Source organism: Prinia subflava, chromosome 1 (assembly GCF_021018805.1).
Source record: "Prinia subflava isolate CZ2003 ecotype Zambia chromosome 1, Cam_Psub_1.2, whole genome shotgun sequence".
Classification (NCBI taxonomy): Eukaryota; Metazoa; Chordata; class Aves; order Passeriformes; family Cisticolidae; genus Prinia; species Prinia subflava.
Window position 1 is genome coordinate 109,730,264 of NC_086247.1, and position 20,750 is coordinate 109,751,013.

General features: G+C 44.4%; 1 protein-coding gene across 2 annotated transcripts; it reads left to right on the plus strand.

Annotated features, from left to right (window-relative positions):
* The first annotated feature begins 5,002 nt into the window (after positions 1-5,002).
* CX3CR1 (C-X3-C motif chemokine receptor 1) lies at positions 5,003-16,877 on the plus strand. Of its 2 annotated transcripts, XM_063407442.1 has the most exons (4): positions 5,003-5,276; positions 6,524-6,595; positions 10,285-10,373; positions 15,265-16,877. In XM_063407442.1, the coding sequence occupies exon 4, from the start codon at positions 15,279-15,281 to the stop codon at positions 16,338-16,340; it is 1,062 nt and encodes a 353-aa protein (XP_063263512.1). In that variant the 5' UTR covers positions 5,003-5,276; positions 6,524-6,595; positions 10,285-10,373; positions 15,265-15,278; the 3' UTR covers positions 16,341-16,877. The 2 variants fall into 2 exon arrangements, with proteins under 2 accessions (XP_063263512.1, XP_063263501.1); XM_063407431.1 differs by lacking the exon at positions 10,285-10,373 and having other exon boundaries at positions 5,004-5,276.
* The last annotated feature ends 3,873 nt before the right edge of the window (positions 16,878-20,750 follow it).

Genomic DNA, 20,750 nt, shown 5'->3' on the forward strand with positions numbered 1-20,750 from the left:
AAGAGCAGTAACTGCTGTGTCACACCAGCAAATGGTTTTTCCTCACTATACTCCACTATTCCGACTAACATGAATGAATATGCAACACGTGCATGCAGGTATGCATTGCCAAGACATTCATCCCTTTCTTCACTTGCACCCTTGGAGGATGTGCAGTCTCTGTGATCCTCCACATGCCTGCGTTCAGAGAAGGCGTGAACGTGTATGCAAAATGTGAGGATGGACAGAAGGAAGGAAGGACACAGCCCTAGCCTAACACAGGCTGCCAAGACATTCCAAAAGTATTGACTGCCCTTGGTGTTTGAGTCAGCACCAGCCTTGACTGCAGCACTCCCCAAGGTAAAGAGATCTGTGTAGCAAGAAATGTTGGCAAATCAGCTGCCAAAAGGCAGCGCCTTTCCTATATAACAAGGAGTAGAGGAAATGAGCTTTGTTCCCTAATGCTCAAGTGTCCAACTGGGCTGAGAGCAAAGAGCAAGGTTGGGTGGTTTCCTTGGGTCTTTTGTCCATGCTCACTTCAAGGCAGGCAGCATTTCCACTCTCCTCTCTCCCAGTGTCTGCACATCTTGCACCACCATCCCTGCACATCTCGGTGTTCCCACACCACTACCCCGACGTGTGCTCACTGCAGCCCTGCACAGAGAGGGGTGGAGCTGGTGCAAATGTACCCAACAGCTTCAGCCCTCACAAGCAGCACAAGGGAGAGGAGGGAAAGGAGGGAGGAAAGGCATTTCTTTATTCAGCATTTTGAACAGCAGCTTGCTGGAGTGTGGCTCTGCAGCCTCTGCAGCCTCCTGCCTGGATGAGCCTGGGAGGGAAGTGATTGCTCAGCCAAAGGCTTCTTCCCATCTTCCCTGGGTCTTGCTGTTATTGTTGGAGCTGACCTCGCAAGCAGGGCAGCCTTACAATGCACTCTGAGTGATCAGTGGAACTCGGGTACACCCTGAAACAGGCAGGTCTGAGCAACTCACAGGCACTTCACCTATCCAAGGGAGGAGGACACCCCTGCAGGAGACCTGGCTGAGCCTCTGCCACCTCTCCAGGGCAGGACAGCACCATATCTGTGACAGCTGGAGCTCAGGAACACAATGGGGTCACCAAGGCATGAGTGAGCCTAAGCACTAAACTGTTTCAGTGACATTTCTAATGTGGGAATAAACATTTCTCTTCATTTTTGATATCTGTTTGAGCCACTCTCCTTCTGCTTGTAGAAACTGTGCAAACCTTCAGCTTTCTGTGGCTCTTCCCTTCACCAGCCCTCAGGATGAAACATTTTCATCCCTAGACATCACTTCTCTCTTCCTCACTCTGGGTAATTTCTGCATCCCCACTTTTTAAATGTAGAACAAATGCATCTCCCACTGGTGGCTGGAAAGACACCAGAGCTCAGATGTCTTCTTGCATCTCTGCAGAACAGTGACATGAAGGGATGAGGCTCTCTCTGCTGGGTTTTCTCTCAGAAGTGAGGCACAGAGGTTATTTCTATGATTTTTGTATGTTTGTGTATGAGCAGCTGCTACTCACATGTGCACCAAAAGCTTCCGGGCGGGCTCTGCTGCAGGACAGCGTGGGAGGGACAGGACGCCGATGTGACAGGGATGCACCTCAGGGAGCGCCTTTATCCAGCTGACAAGAAAGATGAGAGTTCTGGAGAAATTAAGAGAAAAAAAAATGTCCAGCAGGGGTCAGTGCAGTCATGGCTATGGTGTGTGTCATGCTGCTGAGCCACGCACGGCAGCTCTGCATGGCAGAGCTCCTGTGGGACTCAGGCTCCATCCTGGGAGGAGGGAGCAGGTACCCCCAGGCCACTACTGTTCCCCACTGGCCCTGCAGAGAGGACTCCAGTGAAACTCTTGAGTACCAAGAGAGCCTCTTTTAGTGGAAAATCACCACCATCAGGCTTTCCTCATGGCAGTAAAACCAGAGTGTGCTGGGGAGAACAACATTTTGATCCTTCAGGCTAGGCATTTCTTTGGCAAGTGCTTTAGTCCACAAAGCTTGAACTTGCTAGTGATGCTGTGCAAAACCCTGACTCCCTGAGCTGACCTGGCAGCCTGGCCACAGAGCAGGAGGAGATGCCAGTGGTGTTGAAGTACCCCTGGTCTCCCCAGATATTGAGAGAAATGAGTTTTCAAATTTGGAAGACCAAGCAGAGGGAGATGGAATAAAAAGAACAGGATGTTTGCCCCTCTTTATCCACAGTGCAGCTGAACATACATCCTTTACTCTTGATTTCCTCCTGTAAAATCATTGTGTGCCTCCTTGTTTGGAAAGCAGCACACTGTACCCAGCCCTTCCCAGGAAAAGTCTCTCTGGTTACAAAGGATGCAGTGTATTTTTGTTTTAGCTTGGAGAAACAAAAGATGTTTTCCTTCATTTTGCATGGACCAGAATACAAGTCTTTTCAGCAGCTTCCTCAGAATTTTTTATACTTGAGCTGTCCTCAATACCAGAAGCTGAAGATGGAGAGCAGAGATATGGTTGATGTGGCAGTTGTCTTTCAGCTGGTATTGGTTTCACATCTGTCTATGTTGCACACCATGATAATGAGTGGCACTCTTATCTAGGTTTATCCCTCACAGCAGAATACAGCAGAAAGCCTTTTCTGTTTCCCAGGGATACCTGAGAATCTCTGTGAGTCAGCTTGAATTGGTTTCTCTTTAATTGAAGTCTCCAGATAAAACCTGTGTGGGTAAAATTTGGCAAACCTCATTTCTTTCTGAGGGTAATAGCCTGCTCTGTGCTCAGTTCCAGTTAAATTCTGAGCAGCAGAGGAGGAAGAGGTTGATGACCACCTTCAGGAAAACCCTGTTGCTAGGAGGTTCTTTCTACCTGGAGGTAAGCAATGCCTGGGGACAGCCTCTCCTGCTGTTACATGTGGGAAGTCCTGACCCCCCCTTCTCAAGGATTTTGCTTGCATAGAGCTACACCAGAGGTGCTGTGCTGAGCACTGGTGACCCAGGAGCCTGTGCCCACCAGAGTGAGAGTGGCCATGTCTTGTCTGGGATCTGCCCACGTTTTACAGGTCAGCAGCAAAGCAGCTTGGCATGTGCAGGTCCCCACTGGGAAGCATCTCCTGATCTATCTGTGCCTTCTTTATAAGGCTGAGGGAGGTGGGGATGGAGGGACACAGCCCTTCATCATCCCCATGAGGACATGGGAGACAACAGCACATCTACAGACAGGGCAGTGCTGCTCTGATAGTATTGACTATCGCTGGCATCGAGGAAGCCTTCATTCATCTTTCTGAATCTCATGGTTCTCACACAATGAGAATATTTCTTTAGTACCATCTGTCAGAAGTTATCTTTCTTCAAGTTGAAAGTTCATAATTTTGGCAGTCATAGGTCCTACTTTCAGGATGTGGGGAGAAGCCAGCCTTCTGATGTTGTCCTGAAAACAGTGCAGAATGCTTTACATCTGTTTTTAAGGAATGGGTAGGATGGGTCTGCTGGCACTTGTCAGAAAAAGGTGAAATTTTGAAAATCCACTGCTCTGGCCCTTTATAATTCTCTACCCTTTAAACTTTATTTCCAGCAGTGTATCTTTGCTGTCCCCGGATAACATCTATCCAGGAGTCAGTTCCCTGATTATTTCCACGGGTGCTTGTCCTGGCCCACCTGGCTGACATCACTTGCATAATTTGGCTGATGTTAGGGGCCCATGGTTTGACCTTAATTACATTGCTATGTAGCTGTTGGGGTTGTAACATTTGTTAGATAAAGCAGAACACAGTAAAAAACCCAAAATGTAATTGGCAGAACTACCAGAACTGAACTTTTACGAAGATGTTTGGCTGACAACTTGCTAACCAGTCCACAAGCAACAGCTCAGGCAGCCTGGAAGATACTCTCCACCCCCAAAACCCCACCAAGGTCATCCTGCCTGAAGACAGCACAACTCTGCGTTTGGGCAGAAGGCATTTTAATCTCCCTTGACATTTGAGGCAGGGGCAGTACCTGGGGGTGTTTCCAGAGCCACATTCCTTGTGTCCTGGAGGGCCTTGGTATTGGTACAGCAGCCAACGGGATGTGGTGCCTGTTTCTCCCAACACACCCCACTGCACAGCCTCCTGCCTGGTTCCACCCCAGAGGAACTGCTTTGTGTGCCTCAGTGGCACCTGGCAATGTACTTCACAGCATCCCAGTGGTGGATGTGTTCATAGTGCAACCCTGAGCAGGGTGCTCAGGGCAGGGGCCAAGAAGGGTCCTTAATTAATGAACATCCCATTATTTTAAATCCTCAGACTCCCCTGGTTCTGAGCTGTAGAGAGACATTATTCTTAAAATCTCGATTACAGGCAAAGAGGGGGCACAATATATGCATAGGTAGGGCCAAGAATTTATTGTGAGTGCAATGGCATTCTCAAGCCTCCAATTGTTATCAGTTTAAATCTGCTCGTTGCAGAAAAAGAAAAACACTATCGCAGTTCAAATTTTTTCAATACACATAGCTTCTATCCAATTCCTTGTGTTATGGTCATTCTTTCCCTGCTCCTTTGGATCCTAAGGCTGATGGTTGTGGTGAAGTGAGGTGTCAGACGGAGCTGTCAGCACCTCCAGTCCTTCCCTGGGATGAGTGCAATATTTACCCTGATTTTCCTTCTGTCTTTTTCTAGGATTTGCTTTGGATTATTTTTCTGTGTTTTCCAACATGCTTCTACACCTTCTCTCTCCACTGGTCTATACACAACCTACATTAGGCAGAGCCCCTTATGTATGTTAGATACTAATTTTGTTCTCTCTGTTACCATTATCCCAGTTTTGCCAGCTCCACATCTGCATTTTTTTTAACTGTGTAGAGCTGTGGGGCTCCCCAGATGTGCCCCATCTTCTAGCATTCCACACTTGTACTTCTCTGTGCTGCTTCTGGCATCCCCACAGCTCAAGGCCCCTATGTTGTACCAAATTTGTATTTCTATACACTCTACTGTGAGTGAAAAATGTCTCATTCTGCACAGAATGGGGAAAACTAAGGGGGCAACAGCTTTGACATGCTCTCATGGCCCCTCAGGCATTTCAGTCTCTGTGCAGCTCCTGTCCCCTGTAAGTACTTCTGGCCCTCTGAGTGGCTGCATCCTACTTCACAATTTCACAAGAAACCAGCAGGACCCAAGCACAGCACATCAGTACTTTCTCAGCTCAGCCCTGAAGCTCAGCCCAGGAAGCAAACATGTTCATGTAGGCATCAGCAATAGAGAAGAGGAAACATACACTTAAATCCAAACAGGCTCTGCTTGAAGAAAACACTGGTTTTCAATGCAGCTATGAATTAAGGTAAGAGACAATTATATTTTCCTTATAATTTGAAAAAGCGAGATGAGATGAAATGGTGTCTCATGAACTCAAGAGAATTCTTCACTGCTTAGTGCTTAGAACCTAAATAATATTTCATTTGGGTAAAAATTATGTGGGTACTGTTTACAAATTGTGAAAGTAAAAAGGGAAGCACTTCTGTTAACAAAGTGAACCAGGGCAGATAAATTTTACTCGGTCACTAATTATTTGTAGCATCTTGTGGTAAGAACAATATTTACCCTGGATAGAAATCCTCAAGGTTAGTAAATGCTGATATAGGACTTGTGTGCAACATTAACCTAGAAGGACAGAGCAAGAAGATACAGCCCTTCTACTTCATTAGAAATTTTTTGTTCTATGTCTGCAGAGATTTCACAACTCACCAGCATTGCTCACTTCTAGTTTTAGTCAGTGAACCAACATCCCAAACATCACTGACACTGAAAGACAACCCAAAGCAGAAAATCTGGTAGAGTCAATAGAAAGCATCTAATACAGACACACCAGCAAGAGAGCAAAGGAAATCAAGGACATTTGAAAACCCTTAACTTTCTGTATAACATGGTTGATTTTTCTGTGACTCAGCTTTCCACAGGAAAGATGTTATATGAAGATGTCTGCTGGTTTGGGTGAGACATTTGGGGAATACAGAGGGGCCTGCCAAGTCCTTGTGTGATATAAACACAGATCCACAACAGTGGTTCCCATAATCTGGTCTGCTGGGGCAAGCCCTGTGTGCAGGGAGTGCAGCCAGAGGCAGGGCACTGGATGACAGGGTAAAAGATGGCAACTGCAATGAATCAAAAGGGTCTGGGCAGTGCAGAAAAGGTCCAAAAGGGAGAAGCAAAAGCTAAACTTTGATAAAAGACAGCACATAATAAATTGAGAGTAAATCCCATAGAAAACCTGATATTCTCAGGAAGGAGCTGGCAACCCCCGAACTTAAATCTCATCCAAACACAATCAAAAATGTTTAATGTGCTCTGTTCTCTGAAATGATGGAGAAGATGATTTAAAAGATCTCCCACTGCTAGACAGCCTTCTGTGATTTCTTGGGGACGCTGAGGCAATGTGAAATTATTAATCACAAAAAGGGAGTAGGGACAGGAAGCAATAGATGTCACAATAAAGGCAGTGAGAGGATGGAGCCAACAGTAACCATGAACAAGTACAAACGGTGCTCATAGCTACAAAATAATCATCTGTTTTTGCTGTCCCTTCAACAGAAAATACAAAAGAAATTTGAATGCTGTTTCAGAAGAGAAAGCCTGGGAAAAAGAAATAGTGAGGAAGAGCAGGTAAGAGGAAACACTGGCAAAATGGTCAGCTATAAATTAAAAAAAAAAAAAAAAAAAGAGTGCCTGAGCAACCGTGCAAGCAGAAACTGCAATTAGGAGAAAACTAATAGGCTAGATGAAATACCTGTGAAATAAATTTTCCAAGAAAAATCTGATCCTGTCAGTCACCATCCCATCACCTTTGTCAGATGACAACCCCAAACCCCCAGCTCCCTGGGGCAACCCTTGGGAGGGCACCCACTCCCTCAGCTCTGCCACTGCTTCTTCAGCAGTTGAGTTGAAGTGCTCCCCAGCCCCTGTGAGGACCAAAATAAATACGGCTCTACAACAACACTCACCATTTACCTATCCCTTGACTGATCCCTGGGAGCAGGACACTGCTGAAAAACCATCTCAGGCTGCAGAAGCTCTGAGGAGATCCCTTGCTTCTGGTCAAAGGATCAAGACCATCCTGAGAGACATGGATGCAAATTTCAGAACCATTACAGAGATTTTTGAACCTCAGTTTAAACATGCAGGGGAGACACAGGAGTCTGAGTCATACTGTCAGGTCATCTTTCCTAAATGCATGAAGTTGTTTCTGAAACAGTTTCATGTACTCATGAGACTTGGTCATGCCCTGAAACATGAACCTATTCCCTGTTCCATTAAGTGTGCAGGCACCAAGGCTCCTGCATGTCCACCCTGTCAGCCTCAGAGAGGCTTTGTTCTCCCCAGCACAGAGGGAAGGAGGTGAAACCACTGAAAGCTTCAGTTTTTGCTGTAAATACACCAGCAACCATGGTGATAGCTGCCAGGAATTTGGCAGGGCTTTCCTTGGCCCCAGCAAACCACACACTGCTGTGGTGCAGCTGTCCCTTCCAACTGGTTCACAGCAAGTCTTTCTGCTGGGGCTAGAAAAGCAGCAAGTGGGGGGACGTTGCTGGGGGCAGGATGTGCCCAGGACATCTGAGGTCAGTCCCCTGTGCCTGCTTTGCTGTGGAGGTAGCACAAACAGCCTGAGTGAAGCCACCAGCCTGGCCAGTGCAGGGAGGGAGCAAGAGTAAGATCTTGTTCAAAATAATACCTCTGTTGTTGCTCTGAAAGACAGGTGATGAAGTCCTTGGCATTGGCAGAGACATCCAGCAGAAAGTCCATGGTTTTGCATTTTCTTTATAAACGATGAATACACCTAATTTTGATGTGATGGGCTGATATAAATCTTGTGCTCTGATTACTTGCTCTTACCTCCACAGAGTACCATTGAGAAAGCACTTTCCAAAACTGTAATGCCTTAGCCAAAGGTGAGAGAGACCCCAGGGATTTTGGACTCTACAATATCTCCTCCTGCCTTCCATGATCAAAGTCTGATCTTTTCAAATGTATTTTTTCACAAAATACACATTGTTTTAAGTTTGTAGATTTACATGCTTCTCATCTCAGCTAGTGGTGTCTGCTTCTAATCTAATTTGTGATATTGGTGTAAAAACTGTAGAATTGGATCAGGGAAGTGGCATTTTTTTAAATATCTTTCATCTAAATACCATTGTAAAGGGATCCGAGGCCTCTGCAATATTCAGTCACATTCTTATCAGCAGTGGTTTTATCGGCTTCTATTTCTGAGGCATTTACTTATGACACCTTAGGTGGCCTAATTCTTTGAAAGCCTCTGCATCATGTTTCTGCACACCTTCAACTTCACCTTGAATTGGAAAATTCAATAACAAAACATCCCAGAGAACTTGCTTTTAAAAAACTTATTCTCAAATTACTGGGGGAAGCCTCCACAAATTAAATCATCCACATGGAAAAGCAATTATTAGGTTTGCAGAATTCTGATGGGTCACAGAAACAGTCCAGTTGATCTGAGAATAAATGACACAAGAAAGAAGAAACACCAAAGAAAGGAATTTCCTCACCTTAAAGTCACCAAGGAAGAACTGGAGGGGCAGCAAGCATGTGGCATTTCTCCACACTCACAGCTAGGGAGGAAAACACAGAGGTTTCAACAGGGTGGCTATTTGATAACATCTCCAAACTCTGCTGCTTTCTTTTCACAGCCATCATGAGAGCCTCACTGCTAACCCAAAGCCAGCAGCAGCTCCTGCTTCCTTCCAGGGGGTCACATCCAGGATTTGAGCTAGCCAGTGCTTGGGAGAGGACAGTTTAGCTTTTTCAGTAATTTAATACCAGAAGAGAGTCATGGTTTTTCAGAGAATTGTGCCCAACCAGGTCTGCCTCCCTGCCTATCAAGGGCTGTAGGGTTTAACCCAGCAACCCTTCTGCTGAGCTTCTCCACTGTGTCTGACCTGAATCCATTTCCCAGACCACTACCTTCTCTCAAAGAGAAGACCCTCAGACATACAAAAATGTCCTTTTCTTACCTGAAGTCTGTTCCAGTCATTAGCCTTCCACTGTTAAAAATGTTCATTTTATTCCTGTCTTGCATGTTTCTGGTTTGAATTTCCCTGCATCACTGTAACAGATAGCTAATCCCACTCAAATAATTAGCAAGATTATTAACACAAGCAAAAGTGAAATCAGGTGTTACCAAATTATGCCTGCAGCCCCTGTATCAAGTTCTGCAATTGTAAAGTCATCCCTCTTTTGTTCCTTCCTGTCTGGAAGCTCTTTTAGCACCTGAGGGTTGCATCAGCCTTTCTTGCAGTCAAGTTTCCTTTTGGATATGCCCCCACTGTTGAGACATGGCTGGTATTTTTGTGTCACTTTGGTTACATTTGGCTCCATGAGGGCCAATGTGAATCATCCAGGAAGCCCCAAATTACCCAGATTATCTGATTCACTCTCCAGTCCCGTAACCCTTTTATCACATGCCCCTGCCAGCTCTCATTGCCAATGTGTTTTCAGAGCAATGATGAAAACACCAAAGAGTTCTTGGCTTTCAGCTTGTCATTTCCACAGATATTTTACAAGAAATATTCCTAGTTCACCAAGGCTTCTTCCACAGATGTCTGTCTTTTGAGATCAGATGTCTAACCAGTCCAAATCTCACTGCAATGTTTTGTTGGTCTTTGCTTTGGGCTGGAAATGTGTGTTAACCGAATAAGCATGCAGTGCAAGTCAGAGCTCCAACTCACTCACACAGCCCCCCTTTAGGAACCTTGCAAGCCCAGACTAAAAATCCTCTTCTAAAAAGCCACACAGATTGGCCTTAGCTGCACTCTGCCCCTTAACAGTTTGAATTCATTTTGCCTGAGTTCAAGGTTAGGTTAGATCAGCCCTTTCATCTTGCCTCCCACTTTCAAAGGTCTGCATGTAGAGGTGAAACAGGGAGAACATCTCCCCACTTCAGGACTGAATGAAAGAATGAAATTTAAGATTTAAAGTAACTGCATTTGGTGAGATGGGCTTGCTTTTGACCCTGGCTATTTAACATGATCCCAAGCAGCTCCAGGGGCCGTTGCCCACGAATGGAACCACCCTGCTCTGAAAAATAAATTAAGTGAATTACAGGAACTAGCAGGGTGTAGGACTAGCAACCAGGCCCTATTTCTGGTTAATGTATTAACTATAAGCCTAAATTTTGGGTGGTGTATCATCTCAACTGTGGGTAGAGGTGTCTGTGGCAGTCTAATGATTCTGTGGTAGCTGGTTGGCCAGGCTGGTTAAGTTTTACCCAGAGTGCTATCTCCTCCTAGCTCTCACCCAGTTCTGGTTATTTCCTTTAATCTCTTTCTTTTGCATGTTAGAAGAGCCACCATAGCTACAACATTTCATTTGGAGGTGCCTGAGGTCATCTCTATGTTCTTGCTGAGAATCACCAGCTGGTAAGAAGCAGGTGGGTGTAATTGTAAATGCAAAAAAGCAAGAGCATTTATATTTGGGTAGGGTAATGGCAGCTCAGATCTAAAGGTGAGAAAGGGATATACATACACCTGTAGGATTTCACAGGTTTTCTCACAAAGCCTACAGCTGATCCATCAGGCTATTCAGTGTGCACTGAAATCTTTTGCCAGCATGAGAAAAGTGTGTAAGCATCGCTCAGAAATGCTGACTAAGGTGTGACAATCTTTCTGAGGCTGAAATAGCTTTATTAGCATATTGTGCAAATCTGAAGCATGACCCTCTGGCAGAGGTTTGGATTTGGTAATTTTTTAAACTTCTTTTAATTTGGTGGTAGGAACAGCATCACAGGGAGGCAAACTGCTTTTAGGTCTCTTTTTGGTGGTAAAACCTGTAACATGGCACTTGGCTGAAGTGCCAGGGATGACACCTGGAAAGATCAGATATATAAAAAGGATTTGCTCTTGTGTCACCCAGCCTGATGCCATTGTTGTTTGAAGATTGAGATGCAACTTCTGTTCCTTAGAGGAGTTTGCAGACCTCTCACAATTTCACTTCCCTGTGTATTACATGGGGTGCACATGATGGCTGGGAATAGCTGGGTTGAGAAACAGGGGTCTTGGTCTTGCAGACTGTGGTCTTTGAGATAGCTACAAACATGATTGAGAGCAGAAGTGTTTGTGAAGAGTAGGGTGTAAAATCGATGGGGAAATCCAGAGCGAGAGAAAAGTGGTCGAGCAGTTCCATGAGAAGCAGAAGTGAATCTACTATTTCTTATAGTCAGCAAGGGAAAATATCTGGTGGAGAAACCTCCAAGCCTTGCACTCCTTCTGTGTAGTCTACACTCTTCATTTCACTCTGTCCATTAGGTGAACATTTATTGTAAGCATGAAAGAGAAAATGGGGTTGAAGTTGATGGTGAGAAACCTGTAGCATGTTCTGCAGTGGACTTTGAGAGGCTGACAGAGAATACCTGACAGGAAAGTATGAAGGATGGTCAGATCTAAGTTTCCTTAAGGTGCAGTATAATTTCAACACATTATCCCTGTCTGGCATAGACTGAGTTTTGGGAGCCCTTTGAAATTTGCAGCCCACTACTGAGTATCATTGGTTTAAACTGAGCAAAGTGGTATCAGAGGAGCTAAATATTCAAGTAGTACTGGTGGCATTGCCTGTGCAGGATGAGTGGTGGTGGAAGAATATGAGTGACTGCTGATATATGAAATCCAGGAGCTAGATGGTGAACAAGCCACACACTACCAGCAGATTCAAACACCGGTGTCATTTTGCTAAGTGCAGTCCTTGCTTGTCCCTGGACATGCAATACAGAATCTTAGCCTTCCTGTTGTTGTAGGTACCACAGACCCCACAAGCACCCATACAAGGGTAAAGGAAATAATTTGCTACTGTAGAAAGAAATGATCCTCATCAGTAAGCTAGAGGAGATTACATGACTGAAAAGGCACTTCAGGAAATATCCCAGCACAAGCAATGCTTCTGATTCCTTCACTAAGGCCAGGAGTTTCTCCTGCACATCTGTGCAAGTGTTCTCTGGTGAAGAGGGCAGACATTCTCACACTCAGGTTTTTCTCCAGGCAGTGCCAATTCAGAATGTGCAGTGCAGCTGTCTGCCAGACCTGAGGGCTAACCCCTGGTGGGAGCTGCATGTCCTTATATGTGTGATATCCTGTGTCCAACAGAGCACAGTGACTTCTACAGACATTCTCATATGGAAACTCTTCAGACAGACAAGCTGCCTTTCTAGATATGAATTAAGGGAGCAAGCATGTTCAAAACCAGCATAGCTAGAGGTTCTTAGAGAGGTGAGTAAAGCAATGTATGTTCCCTCTCTCCAGAGCAGGGATTTCACACAGCACAGACAGTCAAGGCAAGCACCACCAAACAGCTCTCTCTACATGACAGCACAATTAGCACAGGTGTTAAGGGGATACAAGCAAGCTTTGATCAGCTTTTTCCTTTTTGTCTGATGAGACTTCTGGTTGTTACACCAGGAATGACATGTCTGAAACAAGAGCTGACATGGCAGAGAAGAAGCTGGGACACTTTGCAGAAACAGCATGATCTCTGTCTAGCATTGTCACAGAGTCACAAGGATGGGACAGGACTTCTGGAGGTCTCTTCTCCAAACCCATCCACAGAGCAGGGCCAGCTGAGTTTCAAGGATTACCTCCAGGGACTAGATCCCGCAACCTCCCTGGAGCCCTGTCCTGGTGTTTGACCACCATTGTGGCAAAAATTTGTTTTCAAAACATTAAGTAGCTATTTCCAATGGCTATTGCTATATATTCCCCCGAGGAAAGTTGTCTGCTTCACCTTTACACCTTCTCACTAAATTCCCCCTCTTGAGACATTTCCTGTGGAGGCTGACCAAACCCAGTGTCTTCTCCTAGGCCAGGTGCTCCTGTCCCAGTCAGTCACCTCTGCAGCCCTCAGCCACTCTGCATCAGTGAAGAGGCAGCTGTGGAGCACCTGAGCCCACAGAGAAAGGCAGAGGCTCTGGTGCTGCACAGAGGGTGCAGAAACTGCTCAGTGGCAAAGGAGCTGGGGGGCTGACAGAGTGACACACATTCCGCACAGGAGACTTGATGTATCCTGGTGCTTTTGCTGCATACATTTAGTCTGAGAAAGAAAGAAAGAAATCAGGATGGGATGGCATAAAATGATGGGTTATTGAGATTACATCATATCCATATCACTCAACAGGGCAGATAAAGTGATGGCAACTCTTTATTTATCTCACCAGTAGAAAATAAGGATCTTGTTTGCAATTGCTGTGAGCTTCTGCCCCAGCACCTAAACTTTTCTTGTTTGTGTCCCTTTTACTCTGCTGGTGTCAAATACCTCCTCTCCAGAGGCTGGAGGATTGAACTGGGCTGGCAGGAAGGGACAGACTCTGAAGGCGGACTCAGCTCCCAGTTCAAGTGGACAGATACTGCAAGAGCTGCTCTGCCCATGGGTGTGCCTGCCTGCTGCAAACAGCTTTCCCCATACTGTGCCCGTGCCCCAGAACTACCAATGCTGAGACAGCATTTTCTAGCCCCCTTTTCCTGTGCAAACCACAAAGATGTTTTCTAGAGAGTGCCAGTGCTAATCATTAGGGTTTGAACATTCAGATTACAAAAAAAAAAAAAAAATTGAGATCTTCCATTTCCAACTAGCAAAAAAAAAAAAATACCCTCTTTAAGATATTGCTACAAAATAATAGGCCAGAACTTCACAGCCTACACCACAAATGATGCTCTGGCGATGAGGCATCAGGTGAAAATGTTGGTATGGTCACAGTAGCTACTCATGGGGAAGATTGGTGTAGTTGCTCTCATGTCATAGAAAACTGCCTCACACTTGAGGACATCTTTATTTCATGTTTAATCTTGCATGGCTTATTTGAAACAGAGGGTATAAAAATGATTGCTGTTGGTGAAATGTGGATTCCAGCCACTTAGCTGTAAGTGTCAGGAGTCAGAGTGGCTGTACACCATCAGCACCTACTGCTGAGCAGTGTGTCCATGCTCGCCTTATGTTTGGGAAAAGAAGTTTCGTCAGTGCGGTCAGCAGTCTGGAAAGCAGTCTGGAAAGCAGTCTGTCTTGTCTTAGAGCAGATTTGGCCTGACCTGCATTGGATGACATGCACAGCTCCTTGTTGGCTGTACTGACTCTATCTCCCACTAACAGGAGATGTAAACATCTCTGTTAGAGACAGCCTATGGTCACTGAACCGAGTCCCTTCTGTACAGGCACCATGGCATTCCTGTAAGAGGGTGGTGACACCATGGCCAAGGGGGAGTTATTAGTCGCAGTTTTGTTATCACTCTTCTTTCAGTCTCAGCTTTAACAGGCTGGTTTGGCCATGTCATCATCTCCCTGGACTTCTGCACAGTGTATCACACTCATTTTCTTTCATCTCCTACAGCGAGAGCAAGTAATGGATACTTACAAGCTCTTTACCCAGCCAGCGAGAGAGCAGACCAAATACAGCAACCTCTGCACTCCTATAGGATTTTTGATTCCTTGCAAACAGAAATCTTTGCGGAGACTTGAACACCACACCCCAAAGGAGAGCAGATGAACGGACAGGTGCTCTGGGATTTTGGGTGTGCAGACCAGTGAGCCCAGAGGTCACACACACCTGCACCCCATATTCTCTTTGGATTCAGCCAAGGTGAATTCCTGGCTCCAGCCTCACAGCCAGAGCAGGAGCAGTCATGAGATGCTTTGTTGCTTGAGGAAAAGGGTCAATATATTTTCTCTTCCTTTGAACATAGGATGATTTTTAGAAAAGCCTCATCAAAGATACGCTTGCTGCCAGCGCTGTCCCAGTGCAGACTTGCTCCTCCCTTATCAGCAAGCATCAGCTCAGGCCTGGCCAGACCGGGTGTCTTGTACCCTTCCAGCCCAGGGTTAGCGAGAGGGGGAGACGGGGCTGTTGGGGTGTTGACAGGCACTGAATCTCTTCAACATCTACTTGTGAGCTATTGTTTCCTGCCAAGCACTGCCCACAGACTAACAGAACACCTGCATTGCTCGTGGTGCACCCATGCACCACATGCACAGCTCAGCCAGATCTCAGCTTGCTGCTGCTCCTGCTGCACTTCAATAAGTAGGGGCTTATGTGACAGCCCTCAAAATTCTCATTTTTTTTTTTTTCTTATCCTAAAGAGTTAATTTTCAGTGAAGTACATGTAACAGCAGACTCTGGGCTTTTGTGGTAATGTAACTACCATCAGTTCCACAGTAACACAACCCTCACTAAAATAAATAGTGACAAAATCCCAAAGCAGGCTTGGTGCAGTCCCTCAGTATTTTACAACAGCACATAGAAGATCACTCTAATGTTATTTTCTTTACTCTTTCCATTTTGCCTCTAGCCAGCAAATTCAGCATGACAGAAGCATACACAGAAACCACAGCTGAATACGCTTACGATGAACATGCTTTCTCCTGCAACAAAACCGACATCCAAGAGTTTGGAAAAATATTCCTGCCGATATTTTACATTGTGGTGTTTGCTCTTGGCCTCACAGGGAATCTATTGGTGGTTTTTGCCATTGTGAAAGGCAATAAAAAAAGCATCACTGACATCTATCTCCTGAACTTGGCTGTCTCTGATCTTCTCTTTGTGATCTCCCTCCCATTCTGGGCGTCCAACACAGTCCGTGGATGGACCCTGGGGACTATTGCATGTACAGCTATTTCCTCACTGTATTACATTGGTTTCTTTGGGGGCATGTTCTTTGTCACTGTGATCAGCATTGACAGGTACTTGGCCATTGTCCGGGCGACTTACTCTCTGAAATCCAGGACAGTAAGACACGGCTTTCTTGTAACCTGTGGAGTGTGGGCAATAGCGGTTTTGGTGTCAGTGCCGCATTTTGTGTTCTCCCAGCTCGTAGAAAGTGACTGCATTGCTGTCTTCCCAGAGAAGCTGGAGAACATCTGGCCAGTGTTCTGCAATATGGAGCTGAACACCATTGGCTTTTTCATCCCAGTCTGTATAATATTCTATTGCTACTGTGGGATCATCAAAACCCTCTTGTCCTGCAAAAATCAGAAAAAAGCACGAGCCATAAAACTGATCTTGGTTGTGGTGCTGGTGTTTTTTCTGTTTTGGTCCCCCTACAATGTACTGATTTTCCTAGATACTTTAAGTCACTATGAGTTATTCACAAATTGCAACCAAATTAAGTCATTGGACTATGCAATGCACCTGACTGAAACCATTGCATTCAGTCACTGTTGCCTCAATCCTCTTATCTATGCCTTTGCTGGGGAAAAATTCAGGAAATACCTTTATCATGTCTGCTTGAAGTACTGTCCATTCCTGTGTTTCTGTGGGCCCTGCAATCGCTACCAGGTCCCTCATTCAGTTAGTTATGCAGAAAGTGTGGTGAACAGCAACATAACCCTGAACACCAGCGACCAGGATGGCTCTGTCTTCGTCTAAAAGGGTCTGGGAAAGAGAAATGTATCCATATGTGTCTCCTGTAGGGATAGCAACCACTGAGGGTTTGCATTTACCTGCATGAAGAGCCTTAATGACTGCACAGAATTACTGTCATGCCTCTGATTAAGCATTTTTTAAAAACAAAAGCAGTACAATATGGCAGTGTTGGACATGGAATGGAATCAAGAGCAAGGAAGAGGGAAAGTAGAAACAAAAGGAGTGCTCTGTACCTTGAAAAGGAGGTGGAGAAGAATTTACGGGTAAGGAACCTTTTGAACAGTTCCATCACTGGAACTTGGGCATGTGTCAGGGTATGTGCATGTGATACTGATGTACATAGACCTAAACTCATTTTTAAGGGAAGAGAAATCTCTTTAATGAATGGTGAGTGACTTTTAGGAGAGGAGAATATTTTTGATAATATAGGGGTGTATTTTTCATGCTATATATCCATAAGGAAGTGATTTTGTGATTATTGATTGCAACAAATGTTTTAACTGTGTTTTCGTAATAAAATGCCACTGTTTAAAAAGAAAAGGAGTTATTTCTGAACACGTGTTTAGTGTCACCTGTTCACTCTGTGTTTATAGCATGCAATATTCAGAGCAAGGATCTCTAATCCATCCTTTAGGATTAGAGATATGCCAGCTGGTGTATCTCCCGATTTCCATGGGCTTGGCCTCAGCCAAATGTCAGAGCTCAGTGGAGCCCTTCACTCAGCACATCCCCAAGGGCTCTGACCAGGGGACATCAGCACCCTCTGAACAATGGGAACTAGAAGTATGGGCTTGCATAGCCCACTGGTGCTTGGTCCAAGTATAGCATGATCAAGCTGAGCACGGTAAGTCTTGCCTCTCACCCACGCCCTGCTTGCCACATGCTGTGAACACCAACCGTGTCTACCCTGTCACAGACAATGGCTTTGGGGACAAAATAACTTGCCTGTGCTGCTTGCCACAACCTTCCTCAAGTTTTGAGGCCTCTCCCACTACAGTTGATTTCCCCAGGGAAAACTGCAGCTGTACCCGGACTTAATGCATCCCAGAGGACACATTTCCCATGTGCACTCCACAGCCTCCAAATATCCTTTTTACTCCTGCAGTAACAATGCACTGGGGATGCAAAATGTCCATCAGGCAATGGGGTCCTCTACCTGGGCATCCCTGTCAGCATCTGCTGCAAAAGCAAAGGAGAATTTGTTGGCACTGTGGACTCAAGTTAGGTGAGTGGAAAAAGGACTGTTTCCAATAATGAAGCTGAGATCACCTGACAAGGAAAAATCAAGGACCAATCTTACAAAAATGTCCAGGGCAGTAGAACCCTGTTTCTGTACACTGTTGGAACTGGAACTGGAATCTGAAGAAACACTCTCACTTTTGAACTAACACAAAAAAGTTGTGTCAGATGTCAAGGGGAGGAGTAGGGCCTTTATTTGTGGACTTTAGTATCACTTTGTTTTCTAGAAAATGTGGAGGAGAATGGGTCCATTGAGCAATTTTCCAATGGCAATAATGACACAAATATTCCACTTTTTGCTACTGAACAGTCATCACAATCTACAGTAAAAAAACCCCAACCAAACCACATTTTCATAAATTCCTTTGTATTTGGTGGAAATATATTCTCTATGCTCAGTTTTGTAATTTTCAGCTATAAGTGGTCTTCCAGACTTGCTGTCCAAGATTAAGTGTAGCATGAGTGTCACTTGAAATTAAATTATTTTTCAAAATTCAGTCTGCCTAATGAAGTGATATAAGGCAACTTTGTTTTTCCCTACCCCCAAGAAAGTGGTATTTTAAGAAATGGTATTTTTACAGTGTTTTTTGAAAAAAAGCCAAGATGTGCAGAAAGAAAGAGGAAGGCTCTGAGACTAAACAAGAAGTTATCTGCATGAAGTCAGTCTGAAGATGGTGGATTGCCAAACTGAGCAATGCAATCATGCTTGTTTTATTTAACTTCCTTTTGATTTTCCAGACAATGGTGAGTTACTGAGTGGGAAGAGTAAAAGGCACCTTTAAATATTATCTATGTGCTGTCTTCAGAATGAAAGGTGGAAACCCAGAGCTTGATGCCAGCTCTCTAGGAAAGGAGAGGTTTTTGCTGCTTTGACCCAGTGGCTCCCCAGCAATCCCAGCCATCACCAGCACAATGCATCCCTCTCCTTCCAGATGCCTCTCCCTCTGACAGGGCAGACTTGCTGCTGTGAGTCAGACTGCCGTGACAGCCCTGGATCCTCTGCAAGTTGCAAAAGGCCTTCACTTCCAAGTCAAGGGCCCCTCCTGAAAACCTGCACTTCTGTCTTCTCTGCTACACTGTGCAGTGGAATACTGCCAAGGATTGCCAGCATAGCATTGTTAAATTTTATGCCATGTCATTGCAGGTTATTATGTTTGCCATTTATTTTCATGGTTTTATTGCTCAATATGTGAGCATTTGTATGAGATTAAAAACTTCAAAGAGTTTCTAGACATTTGGCTCTGCAACCAACTGCTAGTTTATGCAGGTTCCTCCTCATAGGAGCAGCGATAAATCTTCGAAAACCCAAGTGAAAACCAAAATCACCATTTTAATTTTATTTGTATTAACAGGAAGAGTATTCTTGTAATTGTTCCTTATAAAACTTTGGCCTCCATTTGACATACCTGTGCTCTGAGAGCGGCAGGTAGCCAACTTTACCAGGTTTGGGTTCAGCTGCAAGCCAAGACAGGCATTGCTGCCCTTTGCTGCACTGCGCCATTCAAGCCTGATGGAAAGCCCATTGATGTCTCTTTAAGAACTGGACAGTCAGTTAATTGTAGCCTTTATTTAAAGATACAACTTCTCTTTCAAAACCTCTGCAGCAGGAAGCGGGTGTTTTCTAATTGCCTGGTTAGTTTAGACCTGCAAATCCTCTCTATGTACAGCACTAATGATACATTTATCCTTGGACTGGATCAACACATCCCTGAGGACCAGCAACATTCAGTTCCTGCCCATTACCCATGAGAAAGTAAATTACTCTCTCAGGATGGGATAACACCTTTTCATCTACCATAAATTAAGGACAGACTCTTCTTTACTTAGCAAGTCACAATTTACACATGGAAATGCACACACACTTGTATCTATCCATTGAGCAGTATTTAGTTCTGCAAAAAATAGGTGAGGAAATCTCTGGGTTTGGGGGATGAGTGTTGGGCTTTGGGGTTTTGAGGGGTGATGAGCTATCTTTGCATCCTAATTTTTCAGTGTTATCAACTTTTTCCTGTTTGAGAATCACACTGACACTTACCATAAATCTTTTCCCACTTGGGTTAAGTTTGAGGAACTAGTAAAGCCTGAATCCAAATTTCCTCAACAGGTTCATGACTATATTTCATGTTCTATTTAAAAATAAAATGAACAAGACACATATTTAGCTGAACTGCTTGCAGTGAGATACATGGATGTATCTCATTCAAATATTACAACACAGTTCCAAGACAATAGGATTTACTTTCTTTTTTTTTTTAATTATTTTTTAACCACTCTGAATTCTTTGGTTTTTCAACAAAAACCTTGTACAAAAAACTTAGAAGTACAGTGGGTCAAAGCATCACATTAGCCTAGGAAATTGCTCAGCAGTGAAAGGTGTCATTTTCAACACTGGCATCAGAAGGAGCCAGTCACTACCCACATATTTCCTTTGGATTCAGCTTTTGGTGGGAATAAATTTGAAGCCCTGGCCCAGGGTAGTCTGAAGTTTTAATGATGTTCTTCACAGAGAAACTATTAATGAATTAATGGATTATGGGTTAAATTCTGTCATTTCCATTTGTCTCTTTAACCTTTGTTAGGACACTCACTAAGATCTTGAGAGTGATACAAGGCCCTTGTCTAGCAGAACAGCAAGGGAACAAGTCTGATCCATGTAATCCCAAGTCCTGCTATCACTAAAAAACAAATGAGAATTTTTCAAAGAAAATCAGAAGTTGCACTCTGTATCTCTACTCACTGTTGCTTTTTCAGGTCCCATCAGGTAATGTCTTTCCTCTGTAGTTATAGCCCAAGCGTGATGCATATTTGTCAAAGGGCATTAACAACCACTTCTAAAAAAGCCCCTGAATTAAGTATTTTCTGTATTAAGAACATACCTAGTCCTGCTCAAAGTTCCACTGTTTGCCCTTCAGTTTCTTAACTCTGTAGGACCTCGAAACACTAATGAAAATCTGTGTCATCCAGAGTTATTATTTTGAAATTCAAGTTCAATAATCAAAGCAAAAACTGAGAACAATTTCTAACTATTAAAAATTGGTTTCTGACACTTCACCACATACATATAGTTTCTGTTGAAGTTAGCAATAATTCTGCTGCCACTTGTAAGCAGAATTTCCTACTTTACTTGGTAGCCACCATAAGAGCTCTGTTTTCACCATACACACCCAAACCTCA

What these genes read in the sequence shown, in the direction of transcription:
- CX3CR1 (XM_063407442.1), top strand. Translation starts at nt 15,279, where the DNA reads ATGACAGAAGCATACACAGAAACCACAGCTGAATACGCTTACGATGAA.